General features: G+C 49.3%; 2 protein-coding genes across 5 annotated transcripts; one reads left to right on the top strand and one right to left on the bottom strand.

Annotated features, from left to right (window-relative positions):
* The first annotated feature begins 40 nt into the window (after nt 1-40).
* On the top strand, nt 41-4,049 carry MRNIP (MRN complex interacting protein). Of its 2 annotated transcripts, none has more exons than XM_052772256.1 (7): nt 41-217; nt 304-363; nt 614-711; nt 1,915-1,984; nt 2,292-2,428; nt 2,692-2,779; nt 3,304-4,049. In XM_052772256.1, exons 1-7 carry the CDS (start codon nt 143-145, stop codon nt 3,907-3,909), a joined length of 1,134 nt encoding a protein of 377 aa, XP_052628216.1. In that variant the 5' UTR covers nt 41-142; the 3' UTR covers nt 3,910-4,049. The 2 variants fall into 2 exon arrangements, with proteins under 2 accessions (XP_052628216.1, XP_052628215.1); XM_052772255.1 differs by having other exon boundaries at nt 2,692-2,794.
* Nucleotides 4,050-4,546: 497 nt separating this feature from the next.
* Nucleotides 4,547-9,229, bottom strand: SQSTM1 (sequestosome 1). 3 transcript variants are annotated; one of them, XM_052772252.1, is made up of 8 exons: nt 8,973-9,229; nt 8,683-8,778; nt 7,598-7,827; nt 7,320-7,476; nt 6,753-6,842; nt 5,976-6,220; nt 5,511-5,718; nt 4,547-4,851 (listed from the first exon to the last, which is right to left on the bottom strand). In XM_052772252.1, the coding sequence occupies exons 1-8, from the start codon at nt 9,148-9,150 to the stop codon at nt 4,694-4,696; spliced, it is 1,362 nt and encodes a 453-aa protein (XP_052628212.1). In that variant the 5' UTR covers nt 9,151-9,229; the 3' UTR covers nt 4,547-4,693. The 3 variants fall into 3 exon arrangements, with proteins under 3 accessions (XP_052628212.1, XP_052628213.1, XP_052628214.1); XM_052772253.1 differs by having other exon boundaries at nt 6,753-6,839; XM_052772254.1 differs by lacking the exon at nt 6,753-6,842.
* Between the last annotated feature and the right edge of the window lie 1,949 nt (nt 9,230-11,178).

Genomic DNA, 11,178 nt, shown 5'->3' with positions numbered 1-11,178 from the left:
ATACACACACGCACCACCCCCACCCCCCCCCGCCAATGCACGGCACCGGGTGGGGGGGAGCTCGGCGGACTCGAGGGCAGAGCGGGCGACTCGCTGGTGGCGGGGGGTGTCACGTGGCCGGAAGGCGCGCGTTGCCGTGGCGATGGCGGGCGGCGGGATGGCGCCGCGGTTCTGGGCGCTGCGGTGCTGCTCCTGCCGCCTCTTCCAGGTGCAGCAGGTGGGTGCGGGCCGGGCCGGGCCGGGCCGGGGAGCGGGCCGCGGGCCGTGGGCCGCGACTGACCGACCTCCTCTGCCCCCTCCTAGGCCAAGCGGAGCGGCAAGTGGAGCTGCAGCGTGTGCGGCCAGCGGCAGGCGGTGCAGAAGGTGAGGGGCCGGGCCGGGCCGCGGGGGGAGGCCTGTGCGGTGGCAATGGGAAGGAAGCCCAGCGTGGTGGCGGAGAACCCTGTAGGGTGGCAGTGGGGAGCCCAGGGTGGCAGCTCGCCCTACCCAGACATCGCAAGCCGTACGTGCTAACTTTAGTTAGCACTTCTACATTACCTGGGGTGGAGCCTCACTTTGTGCTGTTTCTTTCTGGCTGCTTCCTAAGCCTTGTTTTTGTTAATTTTTTTTGCAGGTTTATGGCCAAGGGTCTGGCCTGGACTGTAGGCTGCATGTCCAGAAATTAAACTTGCTGCAGGGTGAGGCAGAGGAAGCAATTAGTTGGACATCTCGGTAGAGTCTTTAATGTTTTATCTGCTCGTTTCTTTTGATGTGCTACAGTTGATGCATGTTTTCACACATTGGGTGCCTGTTACCTAATTTGAGCTCACAGGAGGGTTTTCTGTCCTGTTGTAAAGCCGTGACACGTGCCAGTTTTGTCGTCACCTCATAGGAACAAGCTATTTGTTGGGTTTGGTGTCCTGGCATGTTTCTTTCGACAAGGAATTTTTTCAGATAACTTCAGTTGATCAATAGTGTGTGTTGGTCAGGCCTTTACCCATTAAAATATATGCAATAACATTTGATTTTTTTTTTTTTAATTGGTCTTTCTTATTTACTGTTTGATGAGCTGACTGTGCAGATGTCTATCCATCTTACAGACTGACAAGCAGTACAGAGGTGCATCCTCAGAGAGAAAACATCCTCCACTCTAAGCTGTTGCTACCTAACTGTTGGCATTCAGGGGTTTCACACTGTGGATCTGTTGAGTAATCGCTGCTGCTATTGATAAAAAGACTTGTTTAGTGCAAACATTTGGGTGTAATTCCTGCTGGGCTGGAAAATCTGAGTAGCACTTTCCTGTTTATTTCATTCCTGAATCTGTTTACAGATCGCCTAATCTTGAACTGGTCTTGAACTGGTCCAGCTTCCTTTCTACTCAAGGTTATTTTCAGAAATCAGTCAAAGCTAGTTAGATAACTTAGTTGCGTATATGCAGTGGTTCAGGGTTAAGCTTTGGGAAGAAAACTCATTCTTTGTTCACTTTATCAAAAAGGTTGCTATTTCTATTCTGAAAACATTGTGAAATTCAAAACATTGTGAAATAACTTCCCTTTTTCCTTGGTTGCTTGGGATATAATTAGTGGGTTTAAGCTGTTGTCCCAAAGACACGCTGTTATATCCCTAGTTATGATCAATTAGAATTTATCATTTAATGATTAGCAGCTTCAGATCAAACTTGCTACTCTATTTTTATAGAAAGGAGGGCTACCCTCTAACTAGATTTTTTCAAGTATTTGGGCAATATGTCTGGCAAATCCTTCATTTGACATCTGCTTTTCTATAGATCCTTTTCTTTTTCTGACATGCCTCCTATCCGGTGTTCCTGTCCATGCTTTCTATCCAATCCCTTCTGCTATGACTAGGTGATTTGAAAATTAGAAATCAACAGACAGAAATGTGCTCCAGAAACTCTAGTTTAAACCTCTGTTTTAGGTGCGTAAAAGACTCTGTAAATGACGGCAAAAATATAGCAGCCCAGCGTGAAGACAGTTTGGTTCAGCAGGTAAGATACCTACAAAGCTGAGGTAAATACCAACCCATACTGACCTAGGTGAATCGAAGTGAAATCAGTGATCCCTTTATATGGGTTCAGACAGCTGAAATAGTGTATATAGTCAGAGAGGCTCCAGCACAGAGAGAATGAGATGTATACAGAAACGCTCTGCTCCACTGAGATAGTGAACCTGGGAACACAATACAGGAACGTGTCCTAAACTGGCTTGTGATTTGAGGCATTCAGCACATACCTAACAATGCCAAAAATGTGAACCTTGTATTTTGCTGTTTTCAGTAATTCTCCAATGTTGTAGGAGGGAAGGGCAGAAGTCAGTCGCTGGAGTAAATATCTGGACAAGGACAGTGAAGATCAGGAAGATGGGGAGGAGGAGGCAAGTACAGAAAGGCAAAAGTTCTGTTCTTGGAGGAAGAACACTATGGAAGAACAAAGGTACAGAAAGAACTTTTTTTTTTTTTAATTCCTGCCTGGGAATGGTGACATCTGGTTTGGAGGTGTGGGAGGTAGCTCATCTCTGATAGCTGAACAAAGTGCAGGTTGCAATGTATGACCTGAGCTGAGCAGGGATTTGATATTTGGGGGTAGAACTTCTCTTATTGCTAGAACCATGCATTTTATGAACATTTCTGGTGATTTGTGAAAAAATTTCACAGTAGAGCTAATCTGTTCTCTTTGTGAATGGTTTTCTTGGCCAGAAAACACCAGAAGAGCTTCCTCTCCAGTGATGTTCAGGAGTATGCAGAAGAAAATGGAGCTTTCCAGCTTGCCTACCAAGCCAAAAAGGTTAAAACCACTGAGGTATTTTAGTTGTAGAAGATGCTTCCTACCAGTAAAACAAAACGGTGTTCTCCTGACCTCTTTTGTGTCATCATAATTTTGAATTTTTATGAGTCTTCCTCTGCTTTTCTATTTGAATGACTGGGGAGGAGAAGAAAATTGTCAGGAGTTTCTCTACCAGGTTTTAGTCAGGCAAAAACAATGCCACCTTGTGTAGGCTGAGTGGTTGAGCTGGATTCCTCCATCAGCACAGCTGCAATCTATGCTGCTTTGCCTTACTGAGCAGTGACACTTGTGTAGTATGCAATCATTAAGGCTACTGTGATTACCTGCAGTGCCAGTGAAGTTGGCCTGAGTCTTCACAGCCCAGAGTTCGCAGGCCCACCCAAAGCATCAGCCTCAGCTCTGCCTCAGAGGGCTGGTGGGAATCTGGGTACATTTGAAGGACCTGATTGCTCGCTCTTTGCCTGCTTCTGTGCAGCTTGGCTGTGCGTGCTGGATTTACAACCAAGCTCTCTTTCTTCTTACAGCGCAAGGAATGTTTAGTAGGAGTGCTTGACCAAGATGATGGAGATGCTGTTTCTGGAGAGAGTATGGTTCCTGCTGACTGTGAGTCTGTGATGCCTGAGGAGAATACACAAACCCCAACTGCTCGTACTAAACCCTCGAAGTGGGAAAAATTTCTCTCATGGTCTGACCCCTATAGCAAAAATGCTGCCAGGGTCACCTTGTCACCACAGGAGGGCAGTGGAAGGTTGGCGCTACACAGCACTGCCGCAGCAGATGCTGGTACGGCCAGCAGATGCTCAGAACAGGCTGGAAGAACTCTACTTCCAGGTACAGGTTTTCAATTTAAAAAGTGTGTTGCTAGCACTGAGCAGCTTGCCTTGAAAGTGCCTGGCACCGTGGTACCCAGCACCAGTTGCTCAGTTGAGGAGGAGGTGTTGTTCAAAGAACCTCAAAGCCAATTGATAAGGGTGGGATCTGGTGCCACAGAGACCACTGCAGGAAGGCACTGTTTGGATAGCATGAAGAGGGCAAGCACCTTTGTTAACTGTAACACTGGGCCAAAGCCTAGCAATGTTTCTTGTACACCCCTCTTCTGCACAGGTGATGAGTTTGATGATGATCTCTGAGAAGTTCAGGCATTGCTTTCATGTTTGTCTCTTTAATGTATTTGGTATGTTGATTACTGAGGCAAGATTCTGAACTAAAGGTAGCTTTACTCTAAGCCTTACAGAACTGCATTATTAATTAAAGCTGTTTGTTTACTTGCTTTATGGGTGTGTTTGGGGGGGGGGTTAATAAGGGTGGAAGAGACTGTTGCAGTGGGCAAGTACTAGGGTTACACAGTGTTGTCTAGCAACCTCATCAGCTACAAGAATGGAAGTAGGTCAGCTGGGGGGGGGGGGAGAAAGCTCCCAGGCTCTAAGGATTCCTGGCCAGTACCATTAAATTCTGTGATTAACTCCCCATTACAAACTACAGCTCTTTTCCCCTGTACTCTTTGTTTAGATCTCCCATAGCAACCCTTTCTTCCAGAGCTGGAGAGCAGGCTTCAGAGCCAGCAAAGCATTTGAGTCCTATTCAGAAGTGTAGCCCTAAGGCTACACCAAGGTATGTGCAAAAAGGCAGACCTACAGTCCTGGGCTGCCTCCCTTGCACAGAGAGCTGCTTGATGACATCACATACTCTTAGCCTAGTCCCTCTGCTCTTTTAATTAAGTTACAGTAAACAAAATAGTACAGCTGTGATACTTAAAACTCAGACTCATCACAGGAAGTAGTATTTATTTTTCCTCCATTCTACAAGCACTTAGGAACACAAGACAGAAACCCTTAGCAGGAAGAAAGATGAACCACTGAGTTGTACTGCACTGTCTGCTTTCAGTTAGAAGGAAAGTGCTTTCTGTTACACAGACTACAAGTGAGGTGGCTGCTTAGAATACTGGATGGCATCTAGTGCAGCCCCAATGTCGCAGTTCTTTGTCTGCAGGAGTCGAGTGAGCCATCCACCCTCATCAGAGAAGCCCATAGAGAGCATCTGGGACAGAGATTCAATAAGGCGAGGGTCTGCTTCTGTTAAGAGAAGAATAGTTTAAAGTTGAAATATTTCATGTAATTGGCAAACCAGCCAAGGCTCTAATAACACACAGTAGGTAGCACTAATCCTAGTAAATCCAGCATAGCTGATTAAATGCTAGAAGACATGCTTTCCTTTTGTCTCCCAGGAAGGCAGATGTTTGAGATAAAAGATACATAACCAGCCAAGAAAACTGCTGAGTCAGACTCAGCTGGCCTTGCTGTAGGACTCTGTGCTGCTGATCTCAGTTAAGTGGCCTTGTATACTGTTACTGGCCCCCACCAAAAGAATGCTGTCTAAAAGCCACAGGATGTACTAGTCTGCGTCCTGCATTGAAAGGCTCCCTTGAAAAGTACATAGCAAGGACATGATTTAGGATACCACCTTTTTTCATGTTGCTCAAGTGGCATATTAGTCCAAGGCCAGAAGTCTTAACAAGACTTGGCTGCCCATATTCAAGAGGAGAAGAACCTGACCATCTCTAACAGGCTACAAGAGCTGCTATACCCGCTAACAAAGTTTGGTCAAGTTTAGCTGTAATTTATGTGACCTTAGTTTCTACCATCCCTAAAAGCAGATCTGCTTATGTCAGGCAAGTTGACAGTTCCTGAGTGAAAACTGCTCTCAGCTATGAAACCCGCACACATTCTCATACCTGGTGGGAGATGTGGGTAGAGTGCAGCTTCTCGCAGTCCTGTAGGTCCTGGTTGGGGAGGATCCTGAGATATATCCAGGGAGTTGGGACCCTCTGTCTCTGGCATTTGCAGAGACTGCAGTTCACCTGTGGAAGGATCCACTTCTTTGGAAGATAAGTGGGTCCAGTCCTCATCACCCCCTGATGAACTGCTGGACTCACTGTGTTCCTGAAATGGGAAGAAGAAAGGTACAGGTGCTGTAGCACTTTCCAGGTAGGATGCATGCTCCTACTATCTGCCTTTAAAACGAAGGGTTACACCCACCACAAGTCCCACCACCTTTGCTGTAAGCCTGTAAAGTTAAAGCAAAGGTGCTGTATATCACTTAATCTGCTATTGAATCCCACAGTGCATGCTAAATTATTATCTTCCTTTTTAGTAAAGCCTCAGCAAGCATTATTAAATTAGTGTCATAGTTCTTGTACCTGGGACTGGAAGCTGCCATCTTCCATTTGTGTGGGCGCAGAATCTATCACCATGTCTTGTATCTGCTCTGCAACAGCATTTACTTCTGTAGCAGAATCTGTGTTATTCCAGTCTGGTTTGGTCTGAACATTCTGGTTAAGAGTACTGCTGCTTGACTCGGCATTGTTCTTCTCTTGATTGTTTGAAGCAGGAGTCACTTTGCTTCTCTGTCCTCCATGTTCCACATCAATATCAACTTCAATACCTAGAAGTGCATTTGAGATGGAGAAAGTCTTATGGAGATTTTTCTAAAGCACAGTCCTAAATGAGCATGGATCAATCCTGGTCTAAATGCTTTAAGGTTTCTGTAATCCTACAGTTTGCCATGTAACATGCAGGAATTAAAATGCAAAGTATCATTTAAACAAAGATTCATTAAGTACCAAATAGTCATCCTCCTCTAGATAGACAAGCCGTACATTTAGAGGGTCAGGGCAGAAGTTATCCATGTCCACATAAGCCAAGCAAAATCCTGAGTCACCACTGACTTAAAATTAGTGTTACAGTGGTGACATGTTAATGAAATCTTTCCTCATTTCCTCCCAAAAGAGGGCTCTGAGAAGGTACCAAGTGGCTGTTCTAAGCCTAGGCATTATTAGTACCAGGAGTAAATTAAGCCTTCAAGGCTTAGTAGCATGAGGTAGTTCCAGTATCAGTCACAACAGCTGAATGCTGCTCCTGTTAAGAGGACCTTTAAGCCAGTCTCAGGGATTCAGATAACAAACTAAGTCACTTACCCAGGGGGCTCAGAAAAGCTGCAACACTCTCCCCAACATTCTTTAAGAAGGTGACATTGGGGTCCTGAGGCTGGCTGTTAGTAGAAGCTTCTAGAAAAACAATTTCTGTTAGCACATGTAGAAGCTCAGAGGGAAAGAGCACCTACAGAGTGTATCCCCATGAGATCTTGGTGGTTGTTTCCTGTCACTTGCATACACCACACAACAAAGGCAGTATAGAGACAAAAACCTAACTCTGAGCTACCTCTGGAACAGAGAATCAGTGGCATTAGCATTGTTAAGGCTCATTAGCCATGCTGAAAGGCAGATCTGGAGTAGAGTAGTGACATGCTTAACCTAACAGCTCAGCTTGGTTTGGTTCCAGATACTCTCTCTGCATCCTCATCGATTGCATGGGCCCAAGCATGCCTTAAAATAATCCCACTCTGTGCTGAAAGGTGCTAGTTATTTCAAGCAGATTAGATTAGTTCCCATGTCTATTTTTCCACCCAGATTCTACCCTGTGCTGCAGAACCTCAGCTAGTCTGGCTCCACCACTCCCTTGTTTACCAGGGCATCTCCTCTTACCTTCTGCAGTGGGTGGACTGGACGCTGCAGCACTGGCTTGGGCTTGTTCGGAGTTTTGGCATGGAGCTGCAGGGCCAGGATATCCCCAGCAGTGCATCCATGGGAAGGGTGGAACACCATGCCGCATTTTACGGAGCCAGCGTCCTCGAGGCAGCCACTGTAAAGGGCAACGTTCATCATGTGACTGTTCACACAGCCAGATTCTGAGCAACTGAAACTTATGACTTAAATTTGAGAAATATCCCATTCATTAGTTCCCCTCCATAAATTTTGCTCACCTCAAACGGATTGAGCAGTGGACTTTGAAACATCACCATGTTGTGCTCCTTGTGGATGCCTTTACCCTCACAGGTGCTGCACAGGTCATAGTCTGGACAGACAGTGCACTTGAACCTGGCACCCACCACTGGTCCTTCACAGCCATCACAGATCACATTGGGGTGCACCATGTCACGGGGAGGCTCCTGGCTGCATTGCGAGCGATGTTCCCGCTTGCACTCCTTCTTCTCTATTAAGGAAAGGAAACTTCGCATCAAGAACGAGGTTACTATTTAAAGGCTGGAAATGAGGCAGAGGAGAAGGAAGCACAAACAGCCCTTGTCAGAGCAGTATTGACTTACTAGATGAGTTTATTTTTACACTGGCTGCCAAACACAAGCCGGGGGCATGTAAGAGAACTTAAACCGAGTACGAAGGGGTTTTGCAAAGATACCTGCTCCTCAAACTGAGCATGCCCTATCCTTAACAGTCTCTTGGCGTGTTTATTTTAGATTAGTACTGCACTACCCCATTTGGCTTCTCATCCTACCTTGCTAAGCACTGCAAGAACAAAATGTTTCTGGAGAGGGAGTTACCAAGAAATGCCAGGAGGCATAACAGATGAGAACAGGGACAACAGCCGCTGGCTCCTGTGACTCATTAGATGGACTGCAGATAAAGCTCTGCAGGTACCTACCCAAACAGAAGGGACTAGGGAGCAACTATGCACTGAATAAGCTAGAATTGCTGGAATTAAGACTTCCTAACGTACTGTTGTGGATATTAAAGATACCGGTGCCAGGCTAGCATTGCCAGGGAGCCAGCATGACAACAGTGGCTCGCATTGGGCCAGCTGAGATGCCAGGGCTACGAGGAAACTTGTGATGTGTCTACCTACCTCAGCAGGGAGGATTCATATTCTGGCATATTACCCTGCCCTTTATTTAACCTCCCCCCCCCGCCCTGACGGCTGCAGGTTACGCCAGGCCCCTGAGCACAAGGCGAAGGGCCAGGGTTTGCTTCTCCCGTTTTCGGAGGCCTGCCAGCCAGCGCGCAGCGCGATGCCGGAGACCTGCTACCGCCCTTCGGGGCTGTGCGGCGTTACCTTTGACGTAAACACGAAAGACGCCATCCTGCACATAAGGCATCGCCATCTCCAGCTCCTCGTCGGTGGAAAAAGCAATCAGGTCCCCGTCTTCATCTAGGGAGGGTGAAGCGCGGGATTAGGTGCCCGCTCAGGTGTCACGGCAGGGAGCCCGGGGGGGGGGGGGGGGGGGCAGCCCCCTCCCCTGAGGCCTTCCCACCCCCCGGGGCACCGGTCTCGGGGCCCGACCCGCCACCGATGCGGGGACGACCCGGCTCCGCTGATGTTCCCCCCCAGCCCCCCCCGCTCACCCTTGTAGTGCATACGGAAGGCGGGCGGCGGCCCGGCCCGCAGCAGCCCCTGGAAGAGCTCGGCGACGCGGTCGTGGATGGCTTGGTAGCGGGCGGGCGGCGGGAGGGAGAAGCGGCGGATCTCGCGGGCCGCCTCCTCCTTGCCCAGCAGGTAGGCTTTCACCGTCAGCGCCGCCATGGCTGTGGCGCAGCAGGAATTGCGGTCGGGGAGCCGGGCGGGACGGCGGCGGGCTGGGCGGTGGGGCGGGAGCCGCGCTCTGCGCCGCCGCCTTATAGCGCCGAGGGGAGGGGCCGCAGCGCGCTCGCCCCGCCCCCGAGCGACAGGCACCGCCCCCGAGCCCCGCGTCGAAGCGCGGGTGTCCCCGTTCCTGGCTCCGCCCCCGGCGTCTAGGCTCCGCCTCCTGGGAGCCAGGCTCCGCCCCCCGGTTCTAGCTCCCCGGGGGTCCCGGCTGCGGGCCGGGGTCCCGGCCGTTCCCAGCGCCCGCGGGCACCTTACGGCTTTCGTTTTCTCCGGGGCGTGCTCATCGGTATGTCGCCTGCAGCCGGAAGAAAATCTGTGAATGCTTGCAAATGCCCGCTGTTCGGCTCCCTGCCCTGCTGGTTTCTGGTTTCTCCGTTTCCACTCTGCCCGGGCTTGCATCCCCAAACGGCGGTGGGGGCAGCGACAGGGAGCGGGGCGGTTTGGGGGGTCAGGGCCGTGCTGATCACAAAAGCATCACCGGTGCCTTGTCAACGGGGAGCGAGTGCGGCGTCGATACCTTCTGGGTGGCCGCATGGCCTCCGGGACCCACCGGTGGGGAAAGACGACCGGGGGTCTGCTGTGCACCCCGGGACAGCCCCCGGATGAACTGGTCCCCATCGCTGCCTGGCAGCAGGCACCAGCATTAGCCAGAGCACACGCCAACGTGGCACTCGGCCATCCCGCTCCTGCCCGTCGCCTCCATCTTCTGCATCGGGGCGAGCAGGGCCAACCCGGCAGGGTGACGGAGGTGGGGAGCCGTGCGCCTGCCCCGCTCCCATCGGAGGGGTTTGCATGCTCAGCGTGGCGGGAATAAATAACTCTTCAGCTAATGCTCTTCCCTGAACCCAGTGTTTCGGAAGAGGGGGCTAAAAATAAAGATCCTGGTGTAAACACAACTGACATTAAGGAGGATGGTCTGGGGGCTTTCCAAGTTGGTTGGCAGCAGTATTTCTTTGCAGATCAGATACAGTTGACAGGCCGCTTAATCTGGCCACAGGAGAGTCCAGCTGGCAGAACATGCCGTCTGCGCCGTCCAAGTGTGATTAAATAAAGATGGATCAATGATTATTAGGTTCCTCGTTGGTGTTAATTCCCTCTCACCCAAGGGCCTGACCACTCTGTCTCTTAGTGACGTATTTCTTGGTTTAAGATAATAAAAACTTAGGAGAAACTGTGTCATGATTTATCACCTTCTGCAATCAAGAGAAGGGTAAGTTTTAATTTCCATGATGGGGTGGTAGTTTATTTCTGAACCTAAAGTACGTATGTTAAGACACTTGGCCTTCCGTATAGATCCATTTTTGGCGTATGTGTGGCAGTTTTGAAATTGCGACACTTTTCTAGAAAATAGTATTTACAGTGGAAAGGATTGCCCTTTTTAACTTTAGAAGTTTTCTAGGAATTTCGATTTCCAGGTACGACATGGCAAATATTCCACCGTGAAGTGATGAGTTAAAGTTTAAACATAAGCAGATTCAGGTTTAAGCATGAGTGATGCTGTGCAGGGCATGATTCACCAGCTTTTACAGCACGAGATATTGAAAGGTTTGGGCACACAGCAAAGGCGTATTGCACTCACCTTCCCTTTTGCCTTTTTGCTGTGAATATCCTTATTTCTGAAAATGTCGGTGCAAGTTGCTGACTTGACATCATTGGATTATTTTTTTCCTCCATAAAATCAGAAGAGGGACCAGCGGTAGCAAGGCATGCAGTACAGGACACTCTGCCAATGTTGAATCTGCCTTGCCAAGCAGCATCTCCAGCATGTCCATCTCATGTCCTATTTCTGAGGGACTCTGACGGCCACTTTTGGTCTCATTTATAGGGCCAGAGACTTGTATTTTGGGACCCAGCCCCAGAACATTCATTCCTTAGGCACTGAGTTGCTGCCGACCCAGACGGGACCGATTCCTTATTCCCTTCTCCCTCACTGCCTGGGTGTTTGAGGCACAGTGGGTTGTCCTC

The sequence above is a fragment of the Harpia harpyja genome, chromosome 20, assembly GCF_026419915.1.
Source record: "Harpia harpyja isolate bHarHar1 chromosome 20, bHarHar1 primary haplotype, whole genome shotgun sequence".
NCBI lineage: Eukaryota > Metazoa > Chordata > Aves > Accipitriformes > Accipitridae > Harpia > Harpia harpyja.
The sequence above is the reverse complement of the archived record's forward strand: the minus strand, read 5'-3'. Positions and strand labels throughout refer to the sequence as shown.

Bases quoted from the DNA above. Each gene is read 5' to 3' on its own strand.
- MRNIP (XM_052772255.1), top strand. From the start codon at position 143: ATGGCGGGCGGCGGGATGGCGCCGCGGTTCTGGGCGCTGCGGTGCTGC. The intron at 1,985-2,291 runs GTAAGATACCTA...CCAATGTTGTAG, and splicing joins AAGACAGTTTGGTTCAGCAG to GAGGGAAGGGCAGAAGTCAG. The intron at 2,429-2,691 runs GTACAGAAAGAA...TTTCTTGGCCAG, and splicing joins AACACTATGGAAGAACAAAG to AAAACACCAGAAGAGCTTCC.
- SQSTM1 (XM_052772252.1), bottom strand. From the start codon at position 9,150: ATGGCGGCGCTGACGGTGAAAGCCTACCTGCTGGGCAAGGAGGAGGCG. The intron at 8,779-8,972 runs GTGAGCGGGGGG...CACCCTCCCTAG, and splicing joins CTTCCGTATGCACTACAAGG to ATGAAGACGGGGACCTGATT. The intron at 5,719-5,975 runs GTACAAGAACTA...TTCCCATTTCAG, and splicing joins ATGGCAGCTTCCAGTCCCAG to GAACACAGTGAGTCCAGCAG.